The sequence below is a fragment of the Lichenostomus cassidix genome, chromosome 2 (assembly GCF_008360975.1).
Source record: "Lichenostomus cassidix isolate B80296 chromosome 2, HeHo_3.0, whole genome shotgun sequence".
Lineage (NCBI taxonomy): Eukaryota > Metazoa > Chordata > Aves > Passeriformes > Meliphagidae > Lichenostomus > Lichenostomus cassidix.
Window position 1 is genome coordinate 5,029,621 of NC_139482.1, and position 16,548 is coordinate 5,046,168.

The 16,548-nt window shown below is 41.7% G+C and overlaps 1 protein-coding gene across 7 annotated transcripts in view; it reads left to right on the forward strand.

Annotated features, from left to right (window-relative positions):
* LOC146440753 (sodium channel protein type 5 subunit alpha-like) overlaps positions 1–16,548 on the forward strand; it is a 209,788-nt gene that overhangs the window by 141,682 nt on the left and 51,558 nt on the right. For 4 of the 7 annotated variants that reach the window (XM_085050201.1, XM_085050194.1, XM_085050196.1 and 1 more), the window contains one exon: positions 11,319–11,477. The exons of 1 other annotated variant lie outside the window; for it this stretch is intronic. In XM_085050201.1, the coding sequence (XP_084906327.1) occupies positions 11,319–11,477 (159 nt within the window). The remainder of the gene's footprint in view (positions 1–11,318; positions 11,478–16,548) is intronic. 2 more of the 7 variants (XM_085050197.1, XM_085050199.1) reach the window with 2 other exon arrangements.

Below are 16,548 nucleotides of genomic sequence, written 5' to 3' on the forward strand. Positions count from 1 at the left end.
AACCATACTAGAGCTTGCAAAGGAAGAACAACATGAAGAAGAGCAAAATTTACATGATTGCACTGAGAGGGCACAATTACGGTGAAGTATCATTTTGTGTGGAGGGAATCACACAGAAACCAAACAAGAAATACCAAGGGTATGCTAAACATTCAAATCTATTCCAACTTACCCCTAATTGCAATCCATATTTTTACATATTTCAATATTTTAGTATGTACAAAGGGAATGTGTATGTATATTTACTTCTCAGGAGAAGACAATGTGCCCTGCTTCCCTTTAAAGTTGTTGGCTGACCTGGAATTGAGCAGCCCTTTGGCAACACTGCCAGAACGTATCTTCCTCCTCCTGCATGTGGATTTTGGTGCAAGAGCATGGAAGAGGAGGTGACAGGAGATGCATAAAAAGGGGGAATGTGGATGTATTCCTCTCAAGTGCAGCTAGTAAACCTACACAAGTCTTACACACCCTTTACACGTTCTCTGCCAGCTGAAGATCCCAGACCAGATATCCTGTGCTTCCATCAGTCTGACTTGTCCATCCTAAAAAAGAGAGGCTAAAGGGAGGCAGGTCTCAGGCTAAACAACAAAGTAATGGTCCCAGTGGGGTGTTTTTAGGGTGATCATCAGCTCAGCTTACAGCTCCTCTACCCATGCCAGGCTTTTCCCAGAAAGTCCCAAAACTGCTCTGAAATAATCCATTGTGGCTATGAGAAATGGGCCCCGGAGCACTGCACGCAGCAGTTTGAAATTTCAGATGATGAGAAAACCTTGTGTAACTGCACCTTTTCCTCTGAGTAATAGAAATGTCTGAGTTTAAATTTCAGCTGCCATTTCTATTATCAAAGCTTGCACTGGCAGCAGCCGTCTCCCTGAAAGCTACCAATTTGTGGCCCTGTCATTGAGAGGGTTTTGAAGGAGTGAGCCCTCCTGATGGCTCCCAAATCGCCTTTGATTACTGAGATGCAAGTGAGGTGCTCTGCCAGCTTGGAGAGCCAGGGGACACATACCTGTAGCCTTCACATCCCACAGTGAAAGGATCTGAAAGAAAAGTGGAACAGGGAAAGTCAGCACAGGTGCAAGAAGCGAGGAGTGAGGCTGAGAAAGAACCACCTTGAGCTAAATTAATTTGTCACTACTGTGTGATGTGTGTGTTGCTGCTGGTCACTGCAGCATTTTAGTTTGTGACTTTAGCTAACACCTTCTCCTCAACCTGCTCAGAGTGCTGGGGAAGTCTCTCCCTCTCAGTCCTCAAGATTTCTTAAGGGTTTAATGATTTTTAGCTTCATAATGAGAAAAAAAGTAACTGTCCTTCAATTTTTTCCCTTTCTTTGACATGAGAATTGGTATTCACAATTGGTGTTGGTTGTCCCAGCAGGAAATCAGCTCCTGAAAGCTCATCAGCAACCACAGTAATGTGCTGGCTGCATCTTCACAAGGTGCTTTTGGGTTCTAGTTAGATGATTAAAATGTGGAAATTATCATCCTGAGCCTCCATAGAGTGTTTTTTAATTGCTTTATGACCATCTTTTCATGTCCCCTGAAGGAGTAAGAAATAGATTATGGGGACAGCAAGGTAATGGGACAATCAAGTGGATACAGTCCAGTCCAACTCCTGCAATGGATTCTACAACAATTTACCTGCAATTTAGCTACATTGAAGGTTTCATTCATCAGAGGCATTTGTACCATTTGCATTAGATATCTAAGTGCAAAGCTTTTATCTTCAAAAATTTCTGCTTTAGTATTGCTTCCCTTTCAAGTGGCCCACAGCTGTAACCCAGAACATTGTGTGCCTTTTTCACAGCAGCATCACTGCTTGGTTCAGAAGAATCCTGTGATAAATGGACTGATAGGAGGTTCCAGATGAGTAACTCTGGGTGTCCCAAATCAGCCCCCAAAGCAGGATGTCCTGCACTTAAACTATGAACTCTATCTTGTACCTATTACCACAGTCTCAATCAAGTTTAGGATTTTGGGCTCACTATCTGAATCCTTTTGTTCATCCTTTTGTTCCTACAGGCAGGAAATTTTAGTAGGAAAATGGGAAATGGCTAAGGGAACAGCTCCACCCTTTCCTTGTTGCTTGAATCAGTCCATCAGGGTTCTTAATTCTTTCTCCTCGTCCTTAGATTAAGTTACCACATGTATTGCCTCACTCAAACCCCCTGCTTACTGCCACCCAGCTTGCCACTGAGGAGAAAGCCCATGCTGCAGTGGCTCTGTGGCTCTGTGGCTCATGGCCACATGTCACACTCAGCCCTCTGCAGTGACAGAGCCCAGCCCAGACCCTGCTTTCCGCAGAGATCACACCTTTGTGCCTTCCCTGGCAGCGCCGTGCCGAGCCAGCAGCACTTGCCTGCTTGTCTCCAGAAAATGCCATTATTGATTTGTTCCGACGGAGTGGCTAATTGGGTCATACGGAAAGTGCTGCCTGCCTGCTGCCGGCACCGAGCGCTTCCCAGCTCCAGCCCCATCCTGGGCTCCAGGCACGCACACCCCAGAGCTCTGTCTTTCTGTCCTCCCTGTCCAGCTCCCAGTGCCCCTCACAGCCAGTCTGTGCCATCCTTAGGAGGATTCTCCTGCCTCAGGCTCGCCTCTGGCTCCAGGAATCCTTCAGCTGCAGAGTTGTTGCTGTGTCTGCTGGGACTCACCTTTCCCTGACCTGGCAGGGAGTGTTGCCTGCAGGATTGTGTCTTTCACTGCCTCTCAGGCTCTCCCTGTTTCCCACCTGCACAGCTCCACTTCTCAGTGGGATTTTCCCAGATCCCTCCAGGGCAGAGCATCACCTCTGCTCTCATTTTCCATGGCTTTGGGTCTGGCTGTGCACAGAGGGCCCGAGGGCTATACTACACCTAGATTTTGCAGATATTCTTTACTCCAGAGCACACTTTTCTATCTCCATCATAATAATGTTTTCTCCTCCACTGACAGTTCTTCCCTGCCTTGTGCACCCTTGTCTGGACTTCACCTAGCTCATTTCTTAGGGAAATGCAATTTTTTTCCAGCTTTAGATGAGGAACTGCCTCTGTACACATCAAAGATAAAGCTGGCTGCCCCCTCAGTCTCTATTCCATTGGTGCAGTTTCTACATTGCCCTGAACTGGATCAAAACCCTAAGCTTTTATTCTCGTCTTCCTCTTGTATATTTCAGAATTACTAACTCATTTCATTTGACAAGGTGAAACTGTTCCTGATGGCTTTTTTTCCAAGTTTCTACCAGTAAGAGATTCCGAATTTTGAGGTCAGAGAGGACCATTAAAGTAGGATGGTTTTGCTTTCTCACAGCACTGAGTCAAGCCCTACAACTAATTTCTGCACACAGCCTGTAAGTTTATTTTAGGTATGATGCATCATTTGCAAGACAGGAAAAAAAAAGAATTAGATTTCCCAGGTAACAGAAAGTTCACCATCTGCATGTGGACCCACATCTGTTTCCTTTGTATACAGTGGAAATTTTACTGTACAATTCCTGTGGATTACAAACCTGCTGCTAAACCAAAAGGGATTCTGTAAAAGTCAGTAGAATTATTCCTGGTTGATGTAAGTGTAGCTGAAATTATTGAAAATTGCTATAAAAATGCCAGTGCACAAAGATGTTGTTACAAAATTGTTTGTGACAATATCTTATGCTCCTAATAATTCCAACACCTATAAATCAGAGATACCATGAAGCCATGTGTTTATTTGACAGGGTACATTAATTTCAGCCTTTTACTGCAGGAAATATACTTTGCTGTCAGGAACCCTAATGCCCTTTTCAAACAGTATTTATATTCTGTCTGTTTGCAGTTCCAGTCTGTGGGACACGTTCTCTCTGAGTGCAGCTGGATAAAATACCTTTGAATCCTGTTGATGACTCCCAAGTTCTCACTGGGAGGAGAGTGAGCCCACGTGTGTACATGCATGCTGCACACAATAAATCTTACAGCATTATTCTTGACACCTTTATTTGGGCCAATATTTTCACTGATTATTAAGTAAGCTAGCAGGGGTTTTTCATTATTATTCTGTACATAGATTGCCTGGATTTCCCACTTTTTGAGCAGTATGTTTTGCTTTGTACTTCTTGAAAGCTGCATAGAACTCAATTATTAGCTAATTATTTTTGGCACTAAAAGAGAACATTTCTGGATTTATTGTCTTCAGAAGAATACCAGCAAGGGCATTAGAAAAAAGGAACATGAGACTGTAAATCCCAGCAGCAGGTTTAAAGCACCTATGTGCTCATCTTGGCTTCTACGTGTAGGAAGACACTTGTGTGTTTATTTTGTGGCAGCAGAGTGGGGCAGAAACTCCCATGTGAGATCTCTGCTGACGTGATTGGAGCAGTCACACCACAAACAAAGGTTTTAGGGTACTTATTCAGTTCTCAGTGAAATATATTTGTCCACAGCATAACGCCTAAGGTGCAGGAAACACAGAGAGCTGATGGAGGAGAGAAAGAAGGGAGGGGAAAACCAGCCAGGCTGGCGTTGAAAGAGCCGAGCGGAGTTGACAACATGCGTTTGGACAAGTGCCCAAACCCTGGACTGTGTGTCAGTCACAGCTTGCTGGATGCCATTTCCCAGTATCCATATCCCTCCCCGGAGCAAAAGGCTGACCAGAAATGAGAATTTCTCACTGTTTCCCCCTTTGGTAAAGAAAACGCCAACATTTAGCATTTTGGACAAAAAGAGCAGCAGCCAGTTCCCCAGCAGCTCCTGTGCCAAGTGAGACAGTGTGTGTGTGTGTGTTGGAGGGGTGGAATTGCTGCCATTAATTATACTCTAAAATAACACTTAAAATAATGATTGCTTTGCTGCCGTTGCCTGTAATAATATGAAACGTTCTTAATGATCAAAATATGAGCATCTTATTTGGGTGAAAGGTCCTGGGTTATTTCAGGCACTCTTGCTGACTGCACTCTGAGGCAAATTTCCAAAATTTAAACTTCCATCAGAGAAGCCCATTAGTTTGAGTTTTTCGTATTATACTGTGGCGAGATCCCAATTACCAAAAGAAACATAAAGTAGATTGTGATTAAACTTCAAAATGCAATTTAGCAGAAGGTATTAGCTTGAACTCTGAACAATGAACACTTATGAAACGCTTTCACTGCCTATTTAAGCCTATTGAATTGATAACAGGATAAATTAACTTTGGCAGTCCATCTTTTTTGCCAAGTTCTCCCTCTTAGACAAGTTTTAAGGGTCAACCCTTGGAATAATGAATTTGTGTTTTATTATGGGCAGTGTGTTGCTCAGTGTGGTAAAAGACCTAAGGCCAGGAAGGCAGAAGCCATTAGAAAAAACATGCCTTACCCCTCTGCAGCCAGAGTTCAAAGGCTTAAAATATTCTGGATTAATCCAAGAAGGGGCACTGCTGAACTGCTGCTTCTGAGGGATGATGTTTTGCAAAGCACTCAGCACTCATGTAGAGACCAGCAGTCAGTGGCTGTGATGAGGTTTGTCTGGCAAAGTTTTAGTTCACCTTTATACAAAATGGAAGAAAATACCAGGTCAGGCTGGTTCCAGGGGAGTTTCTGCTGTTAACATCCTCTGCTGAGCAGCTGTGGTTTCTGGCCAGCCCTAGCTTTAGACATCCTGAATTATAATGGCCAATTGAATGGTAGATTCTGTTCATTTTATCCAGCTAAGTATTCACAGGTGCATTATTTTTCTAGAACAAGTACTGGAGTTTTTGGGGGAAAAATGTGTTTCTTAGGTCAAATAGGAAGACAAGATCTGTGTATAAGTTACATGGGTATAACTTCAGACTTCAGCCTTAACTCTGACAGGTGACAGCACAGATGGAAACTCTGGGACCTGCAGACATCCAGGTTGGGGGCATCATCTTGCCAGGAGCTGGGCAAAAAACTCTGCTCTTTCTGAACTCAGAGACTATTGTGTTTAATCTGTTTTGCACATGTGGCTCCTATGCACATGTTAGTGATTTGAGTTTTTATGAAAGTGGTTCCTATAAAGGCTGAGTCATCAAGAAGGTGGGAAAAAAAAAGTGCCTAAGGATTCACACAGCAAATGTGAGCAGCACCTTCTAATTCTGATGTTTTACTGCTCCCTTTGCACCATTTTGTTTCTGGCTTTTGCATAGATGAATGACAAGAGAAATCACAGGGAAGGGTAGATAAAAGCTGCAAAACTGAACAAAAATCAGTCTGCTAAGCTGTGATGTCTGGCTGTTCCTGCTGAAGTGGAATGATGGACCAGGTGGCACAGGATGGAGGGTGGGCATCACCAGGCTCAAATAATCAGGTTTAGACGTTCCTGGCTTTGTCCCTTCTCTGAGGAATCTGCAGTCTTAAATTATGCACATGTGTGTCAGCCTTAAGGTAGGACTTGACACTCTCTACCTGAGCATTGCAGACATTGTAGTCTGCTAATAAAAAGCTCTTGGAGAGGAACACAGTGTAGCACAAGATGTTGCTGTGTCTCAGCTATAATCCTACTGCTGTGGTGTGGTATTGCTCCAGGTTTTCCTCTGATTTCCCATTACACTGAGTAACGACAACTCTGCATTACAGAAGCAATTCTTCAAAGAAGGTTAGAGAGATTCTTAAATGTGCACAGTTAAAATTGACAGCAGAACTCCGGCCCTCTTGTATTCCTAGCAGAATAAGTGATACTAATCTTACCCTTCCCACATTAAGGAAGTAAGGGAATTTTCCTGATATATCTGGTGATCTTTCTTCATTCAGAAAGATAAACCCACTGATTTTATTGGTGCTACAAGGATTTCCATTTATTTGTGAAAAAGGAGAGCTGGGATCATAAATGATCTGTTCTGGTAATAAGAACCAACTATTCGTTTCTCCAGTTTGTGGTTATTTATTTCTCTCCCATTTCAGCTCAGATTTTTCAAGGCTTTTCAGAAAGACTGAATTCAGCATATCTGAGAGTTGTCAGCCCGACAGCTCTGCAGACTGCAGCCTCCTATTTACTTTACACACGAAGCAAGTGCCACCAAGGCAGTAATGCAAGCTCTCCCTGTTCCAGCAGCTCTGCAATCTGCTTGCTTCTCCACTTATGTAGAGGTAGTATATAAACAGTTCAGTTTTCACCATCATTTACTTCTTGGCTTCTTTGCAGAGGAAGGGTGCCAGTTACTAGATGCAAACTGTTGCTGAGAAAGGGTGCCAATTGCTACCAGGCACGGCAATTTTGTGAAATCCATGCCTGTCTGCAAGGAGGAACACAAACATCAACAATCACTTCACAGAGTAAACAGCCCTCTTGTAACAATGCCTGTCACACTGCTGAACTGGGTTTACTAGGTGTGAAAAGCTCTGAGGATTCCCCTTATGGTATCCAAAATTTGGTTGTGGGAATCTTTGCAGGTCAAAATATGCTGTCATCTGTTAAAGGAGCTGACTTCTTGGGGACACTCAGTGTCACAGTGTCACTCATTTATGAATGGCTAAAGCAGAGATAGTGCTGTTGTCACCTTTTTGCTGCTTCCTGTGGTGGGAAATGTCCCATGGTAAAGGAGGATCCCACTGGGATGACCAAGTGTGTGTAAGCCATATGTGGGGGACCAGGACAAGCCTCCACTCCTGAGTCTGTACCTGGAAATACAGAACCGACCAACTCATTCCTGGAAAGTGACTGCAGAAGTCAGACTTCCCTGAATTCCCATCAGTGTGCCAAAAGTGGTCTTCAAAGAGGCAGCTGGATGCACAAGTATGGTGGGGAGTGGAGAAAACACAAAGTGTCAAAGCCTCCCATTGCATTGAGACTGAGTACAAGGCAGTTTGCATTTGCACTGTCTCACCAGAAAAAGGGAAAACCTTTAGCCTTCTCATAAAATAATAAAATAACTTCATCCTGCCACATCGTTTTTGCTCGCTAACTCTGCAGTGACAATGGCAAGGGAGAAGGTCTCCAGAGCCAATTCCCATTTCTTTCCTCCCCACCTGCTTGGGACAGGAAGCTTCCTGCCATCAAAGGATTTGCACATCTTCTTTCTCACAACAGCCATGGCCAGGAAATCTGGGAACAAATGTCACAAGTTAGAGAGTGAGGGAAGAGTCAGGAGAACCCATTTGAACCAATCACCATCCAAAAAGCAAGTCCTGGGATCCTCTTTCTAAATTTGTTTGCACAGAATGGAAAAAATGATATTTCCATGGGGAAGGAATAAATTGAATCCCTGCTGATGACAGGTATTTGCCTTGTTTTGCCAGCAGCAAGTCCTCTTTCCAGAGGAGCGGCATTTGCACTAATCCCCGTTTGAGCCAGGAACAATTAGCCGATCTGTGCTTTTCAGAGACACAACGCAGTGTGGAGCCTTTGCATTGATTTGTGTCACCCAGCAAGTATGTGGGTCCGTGCCCCAGCACACTTGAGATGTCACCCAGATTAGGCTCTGTTTCCAATCTGGTTGCTGTTTTCCTGGTGCTGCAATTGGCCTGGAGCATGTGAGGGGACAGCACTGTCCACCCTCCTCCTAATTGGTGATGTGCTAATCACTGGGATGGTGTTGGCAGATCAACTCTTTTTAGGGCTCATGTCAGAGCAGAGGTGAGGTCAGTCCTGGGCTCCCAACCCTCCCTTTGCATGCACAAAGTTTTAGTAGGGCTCAATGTTTTTGGTTTACAAATGAAGAAATCAACTGAATTGATAAATATTAACATAATGTGTATTGCCTTGGCAACGCGGCACTTGATACAAAAATTAAAAATAAATTATGTAAACCACCCACGGTGGGAAGCTTTACAGGAGCTAGACCTGCTGCTGTTGCTGCCAGAAGAACAAATCATCTGGAATCAGGACAAAAGGAAACAGCCTGAAGTTAAACAGCATAAACCAAAGGCACCTTTCCCCAGACAGGTCTCTGCTGATTTTCAGGTGCTGTGTGCTGGAAGGGAGATTGTTGCATCCCATCAGAGTGGTTTACTGGGGCTGTCATTAGCTATTTTCAAAAACTCAGTTGATTCACTAACACTCCTTTTGTGATCAGTCTACACAACCAGATTCTTTGGACAGGCTATTTCTCTTACACATTTTCTCCCACCTTATAAATTTAGAGGACAAGTCTGAAAACACATGTTGATGAAGCAAATCATTGTCTGAGCACATGTCCATGATGCCCCCATTGAATAATTTTCCAGCATATATTTTGTCAGCTTTAATTAACATTAACTCATTGGATACTTGGTACAAGTGTGATTTCTGGGAAGAAGCCAGGTCCGTGTTTCCTGGAGTTTAGTCTCTGGGAAAGCATTGCTAAGTCCTGGTACCACACAGAGGGATTAGTAAATAGAGAATTGGTATAAATTTGGCATTTGACTCCAGCTTAACACAATAATTTGCTTAACAACTTGAATATTCATCAGATCAACTGAGTTACAGAGCCTGTCCCCTTGCAGTGCACAGTTTCTAATGAATCTGAGTGCACAACCTTTCTGCACAGATGAGCTTGAGATGTCACCTTAGATTGTGTTGCACTTCCAGCATGAAACAATTGTTTCTGTTGTTCCAGTGCTATAACCAATATCATGCCATTAAGATTACTTGGTACTAAGTTGTATGCACATTGCATTAAAAAAAAAAGGACTTTTTATGGCTGAGTGCCTGAGTTGTGTATTCTGTGCCTTCCACGTTGGCTTCTCCCCTGAGTATTATACTATTTCCAAAGATAAAGACTGCTAAAGAGCCTTAAAAAGTGTTACTTTTTGTCAGAGACAGACCTGGAACTCAATGGTTGTTTGCCTATGAAAATCAGTGCTAACCTGTGACTAGAAATTGTATATAGTGCCTTCCTATGCAGAGGGTATAGGTTTGAACATGCATAATTTGATTTATTAAAGTTAGAATATATTTTAGACCACATGTCCTCCAAAGCAGGAAACAAGTAATTTGATTTTAAATTAATTTCCCAGAAACACACAACAAGGTTTGAAAAGACTGGTACAAACCTGACAGTCCAACAAAAGTATTTATACAGAGAGCAATTTGCTTAACCAACTGCTTCCCTTGTGTCATTTGGTCTTTCAGATAGTTATATTTGGAATAAAGTACTTTTCTGCTCCGGGTACCTCTTGAGGAGTCCCTGTGGTGATGTGGCTTTAGAACTGAGGCAGGTAGTCTGGGGCTCCCTGGGGAAGGGAAATTCACTTAATACCTGAATAACGCTGAATGTCAGTCAAGCCGAGGGAAAGAAAAAAAAAAGGTGGACAAGTGAAAGATAAATAGGTTTAAATAATTTCTATTGAAATCCAGTTATGCTTGTAATTTTTTTTCTCAGCATGGAAGTCCCTCTGTAAGCAATTCAGCACAACCCTTTGAATCCGGCTGGAGTTTTATTAATATTTTAGTAGCTGCATTAGTAATGGCATGAACAGTGGTAGTGCTGTGATGAGCTGTGGAGTTTTCAGAGAAATCTCCGCCTCTGGTGGATCAATAAAGCCACACAAACAGAGAAGCTGGGCCTCCAGAGGGAGGGACCAACCCTGCAAACACACTTTCCTCTGCCATTAGTCCTGGGAGAACTTCTTGAGAGCTCAGCAGCAACAATCACCACCCCAGGAAGAAGCTGCTGGATTTAATGGCACCACTCATACTAGCAAGCACTAGGTCTAGTCAAATGTGTTTACTGAAAAAAAAAAAAATTATTGCTCTGCTTCCAGAGTCCATCTTTTTTCAGAGAAGTACTTCAGAGTGTGTTCTCCTTTCAACCTGTGGTTGAGCCCTGTTGGCTTCTGTGGGTGCAAAGTAGCCTTAAGTGTTTTGCTGAATAGGAGCCTCTTACATTTGTGTTTTTACTTGCATTTTTCCATATCTGCTTTCAGATGCCTTTTATCTTTTCCACTGAACTTTGCACTTTCTTCCCCTTCAATATGTATCTTTTCTTCTCTGAGTGTGGGGATTTTTCACGCTGTTTCAAGCAGAGAGTATTGGGTTTTGCCCTCGTGCCTTTCTCCAGCTTTTACATCGAGTGTCACCACCTGGTTGTGAATTTTCAGAGTACACCCCTTGGTTGTTTGGCAGCCACCTCTCTCTGCACCTCAGGTCACTGGAGAAAGTTTGTGTCTCAAAACCAGACTCAAAATGGAGATTGCAAGGGAATTTCCTCCCACCTCAGCAACAAAAAAAAGTTGGTCTATTTGTATATCTATTTTCTGCAGCCAGATATTTCGGCATATCCAAGTTGCTAAAGCTCAAAAATTGCAACATAAGCTTGTGTTATCTCATTTCTTGCCATTTTCCTTAAGGTGTCCTCCCCTGACAAGTATAGTCCAGGCTATTTTCTCTTCTAGCTCGAGAGTTCTCCTTAAGAAATAAGCATGCTATCAAAGAAAAAGAAAATAAACCCATCTAGGATTATTTCCAGCAGGAAAAGCAGCTGCATCTGAGGGGGCAGCGATGCCAAAGCCCAGGCGTCCGGAGTCAGAACTCTGAGATTTATGAAGAGTTAAGTGAGTTGCACGTGGATAAGCAGTTGAAGGCTGAGCCACCACCTCCAGTAGGGCAAAAAGAGGTAACACAAACAACTTTCCTACCTGATACTGCATGAAATTCATTGCACCAGCTCTGTAGTGCATGCCACTGGTGTATGTGGGGTTTATGGCTTGTAAAAATACATGTTTGTCAAGGGGTAGGAAAGCAATAGTGTGTAGTAGGTATTACAGCCTTGGTAAAGAAGAGAGAGGATTTTGTTATTACAAAAATAATTGGAGAGCTTGGGGAAAGTACATTATCAATTAAAAAAGAATTGTAAGAGTCTTTGGGGAAAAAAAACCAAACAACCACAAAATCGTCTGCAATGTTACTGTCTCATTTTAGGAGAAAATATATGTGTGATTTCCCACTGAAAAGCAGCTCTAGGAATGGCATCTGCTGACTTGGCAGACCTGAAAGTTGAGTTCACTGGAGGGCATCTGCTCTCTGTCACAGATTAACATTTCTTTTCCTGTTAACACACACACCCAAGAAAGGTGCAAAAATTTAAGTAGCTGATGTGAAGATACTAACTGAAGAGCAAGCTTTGGTATTATTCAATTGATTTTCCAAAGTGCAGCTCACTCATTGTTATTGATATGTACACATTGACATTTATTTTCAATTTGTAAGATTATATTGTCCTTATAAACATAAATACAGAAATTACATGTGTTTGTACTGTACACTGAGTGACTCCAGGCTGTGTAATTCCCTGTATCCTCCTTGCTGACTTGTTGGGGTTTCTTCCCCTTCAGATTTAGTATTTTATTGATATAAAACATTGGTTTTATTACTAGAGAGTGATGGATTCCTCTCTTTGAAATCAGGAAATGGAGGTTTGGGATGTCCTGGGAGTTTGGAGTGCTCCCCAGCTTGTTGAGATTTGAACCAGGGATGGTTATGTGAGACAAAATTAATGGAAGGGAAAGGATAGCACAGTACTAACACACATCACACCTCTCCCAGTTCTGCTACAAAACTGTTGGCAATTTCTGCCCATCAGGAGCAATCCAATGGGGAAATCTTGACAACAGGAAACAGATCCATCACAGAGCCAGGGCTTTCCTTCTCCAAGCTTGCTGGTTCATATTGTCATACAGGGTAGAACTTACTGAACTAAATGTTGTCACCCACATCTGAACTCCTCATCTGAGACCTCTGTATAGACAATGTAGGCAGGGAAATGTGTCTCATCTCCAGCTGAAATCAGCATTTACATTAGGTCAGATCTCATAAAAGTGCCTATTTCTCTCCATTAACTATAAAGGGAGCACTTAAGTTGCACACTTAAGTGAGATAAATTCCACTCACATGAACCAGAAATCCTTTAGTCATGAAACATTTCTTTAAAGGGCAATCCTTGCCAGAGTACTTCTTGGCATATTCATCTTCAGAAAGAAAATATCCTGAATTTAGAGGAAAGAGACTCAAATATTTGATATCCTGTTCTCAGGAAAAGAAAAAAAAATAGCAAACAAACACAAATCTTTTACACAATGTAAAGATGCATTATAACTAGGAGGAATTAGAAGACCACATCAGGCATTTTTCTTTATGGGGATTAAGTATCCTTCATGTTTAAAAGTCTTTTTGAGACAAATGAACCCTGTGATCCTAACAGGGAGGCCAGAAAACTGTGTCCTTCCTTAGTGCTATAACAAAATGTCACGATAAGTCAGGAACATTCTAGCCTTGATATATTCAGCAACATCGTGATAAAGAAATAATCCCCATTTCCTCCCTCAACTTTCAAAGGGTCCTGAGACACAAATGTCACCTCTCTATAGCAGAGTATAATTGATTCTATTTGCAGCTGCTTAGAAAGAGGTGGAGGAATATGGCAACAATCCAGGGATGACTTGAAATCAAACGGAAGTTCACATGAGGCCATGAATGCCAACATAAAAGAGCAAAGCCCAAAGGATGCTATTTTTGAAGGGCAGATCTCGTGTGGACATTACATACTCACGGTCCTTCTGTGAAGAAGTAATCTTTGTGCCTGCACACAAGGACGTGCTCATCATGTTTTTGATGAATGTCCCAAGAAGTTGCAACTGGCCAAATAAAGCCAACAACTGCAAGGGAGTAACAGATTTGGAATGCCCAAGAGGCAGGGCTTTCAGTGATTGTCAGTGACAGGAAATGCTGGATGAGCTCTGAGTAAAACTCTGTTGGTGTCAGTAAAGGATACATTATATGATTAAGAATTCATTCTGTATAAATCATCAGAAAGGCACCATAGGAATAAAATCATTGGTGTCACAGGTGGAAAAAGATTTTAGAGTACAAACTGGTTGCTTTCCCTGCCAAAATGCTGACCCATAAAGTATTTTTTACAACTCTGGAATCTACTTTTAAAAGGATTAGGCAACTTAGATTTCTTCATTTACCAAAAGGAATAATTCACTTGCTTAAAAAAAAAATATCATGGCTGGGTATATTTCCTCAACTACCCGCCTTTTTTTCCTTTTTATTTTTTCCTTTCTTAGTGCTATTTCATTACTGTCCTTTACCAATTTTATTCATCAGTCTCTTTGGATGAATTAATATCACTTACTTTAATAGAGTGTTACTTGCTTCCTATTGTCTGGGGCTTACCCCCTGAAGTCACACACCATTGTTCTTTCATTTCATTATTTCTTGTAAATTAATATCTCTGTGCCTTTTATCTGACTTTTTTTACCTCTTTCTTTGCCACTCCCTCAATGGTTCCTTTTCTGAGTTCTTTGACCAAGAAGCAAGCGCAATATTCCAAATACAATTTCTACAGAACAGTAAAAGAAGAAATAATATCTCATTATCTAGACATGGTGCTTTCATATGGTTTTCTACATTGTTATATCCCACTGCAAAATCACATCTAATTTTTTTAACATTACTCCAAGTTTCCAAAATGTCCATTGAAATTTTCCTGTAACTCTCCCATTTGTACTTTTTTGGATCATGTCCCATTTTGCTATATTCTCTCTGTGTTTCCCTTCTCTTTTCCTTTCTGCTTCCTCGATTTCAATACTCTCTCCAATTTAATGTTATCAGCTAACATGAGGATTATATCGGTCAGGACCTCTTCTATATCTTTAGTGAAGATAATGCTGACCCTAATCCCTACAGATTTCCTCCTCTGAAGAGAAAGTTTGTGCTATATTTGGGTCCTTAGAATGGCTTTTCTCCGCACAGCAATGGGTGAACCCGAGCCAATTACAATTTATTTTAAAAGTAGGCTTTTCTATAATAGACATCCAACTGTTTTCTTAAGGTTTATACATCATATGTCAATTTGATGGATTAAGGCTGTGATTTTCAGAGGTGAGGCAGAGAGGAAGGGAGCTAAGAGGGCTAAGCCTTGAGCAAACATCAACTTTCGATGAGATTTCAGCGTCTCACTGCTAAAGGCTTTTTGAAAAACTCTCTCAGATCAATTTGTTGCTATTACAGGCACAAGCAGTGGGTGTGGAAGCCCTGTCCGGGTACTTAAAAGAGCTGCTCCACCAACAAACACATTAAAAACTGCCTTCTGCAGCATGAATTTCTGCATGAGGGAAAGATCTCCCAAAGGGGCTTCTGATAGATCCAATGGTCTCTGCCTGGCACACTTCCTCCACTCACCTATTCCAAGAAAGAAAGAGGAGATTCTGTATTTGTCCTTTTTGCCTTCTTTTGACCTCTTTTCACCCTGTTCACAGTTCTCTTAGCACAACCACCTCACTGACTTTTGTGTCTCTATGATATTTCACTCCCAGTAAGCATTCTCCTCTTCTCCTCTGCGTCTTTATTTAATTTACTTTAATCACAGGCTGCAGCAAGTGTTTAGTGATCTGTGATTCCCATGATTATTCCCCTTTCCTCCTCTCAGCTCAGTGTTGTGTTTACTTATTGCTGCTCTCCTGGGCCATTTCCAGTTTTCCATGAGCATTTGCTATTGATCACTAATGATGTGTTAACTGGGTGTATTGGATCCCTTTATGCTCTGCACCGTGCCTTGCCTGGATCTGCTGGTTTGTATATGTGTATAGGCTTTCTGGATATTTCTCTACTTATATTTATATTCATTCTAACAGGCTCTTTCCTTTCTTATTATTGATCCGCTTGTTGGATTATTTTAAGAAGTGTTTATTTTCTTAGACAACTGAATTTTGATTAGCTACATTCCCCTCATCTATTGCTCTTGTGTCCCTAACCCTTTTCTTCACTGAGTTCATGAAAACCTTCTTAATCCCTTTACCCTTTCTGGCAAAGAGTAACCTTTGCTTCTTTCCTACAATCATCCCTGATCTTTCCCTTCTCTCTCATATGTCTGGTTCCTTTTTCTAGTCCCAATTCACACCCTCAAACCTCAATCTGTTTTCTGAATCCATGTTCATCATCTCTTCTTCTATGAAAGGTTTTCAGAAGAAAACCTGTCTGTTTGCCTTGCATGTTCCCCTCCTCTCTTTGACATTGATGGATTCTAATATTTCCTGGAAATTCCTCCTGATAAATAACTAAACAGTCTATGATAATTTCATTGCATTTTTTTCTGTGAATTTCCTAACCTGTCTCTGCTAAATCCAGTTCTCTAGTTGAAAATGTTATCAAGCTGACAATCCTCTCACAGTTTTCTTTGATTTCTGGCTATTGGTAAGAATTATATCCCACAAAGCTTCTCTTCTCATTGGAACCCTGTATTTTCCACATCCTACTGCTGCATATGATTTAGGACTATTTCAGTGATCTCTGTTTTGACATCTTCATAACAGAACAGATAATGACTAAATGCACTCCCTAATGAACAGAATCATAAAGTTCTGACTGTGCTAAAACTTGGTGTGACATTTTTTCCCACCATCACACACTGTTGTGAGTCTGTAGAAAATGGGCTCTATATGACAGCTGCATTCTGAATATGGATTTTTAGAGGCTTTACCCATGCCTTGGACCTGATCTGTTACTTTCTTTCTGTTCTGACTCTCTTTTTAAAAGGTCTCTCCTCAGTTATTTGCAGATCTTTTGAGTAGAGCATTAAAAACCCTAGCCAAGACTATGACCTTCTGGATGCTGCAGCTAATTGCAAACAAGTAGCTTCCACCCCCGCTTGCAAGTGCTGCTGGAAAGTTCAGTGTTGCCCATTT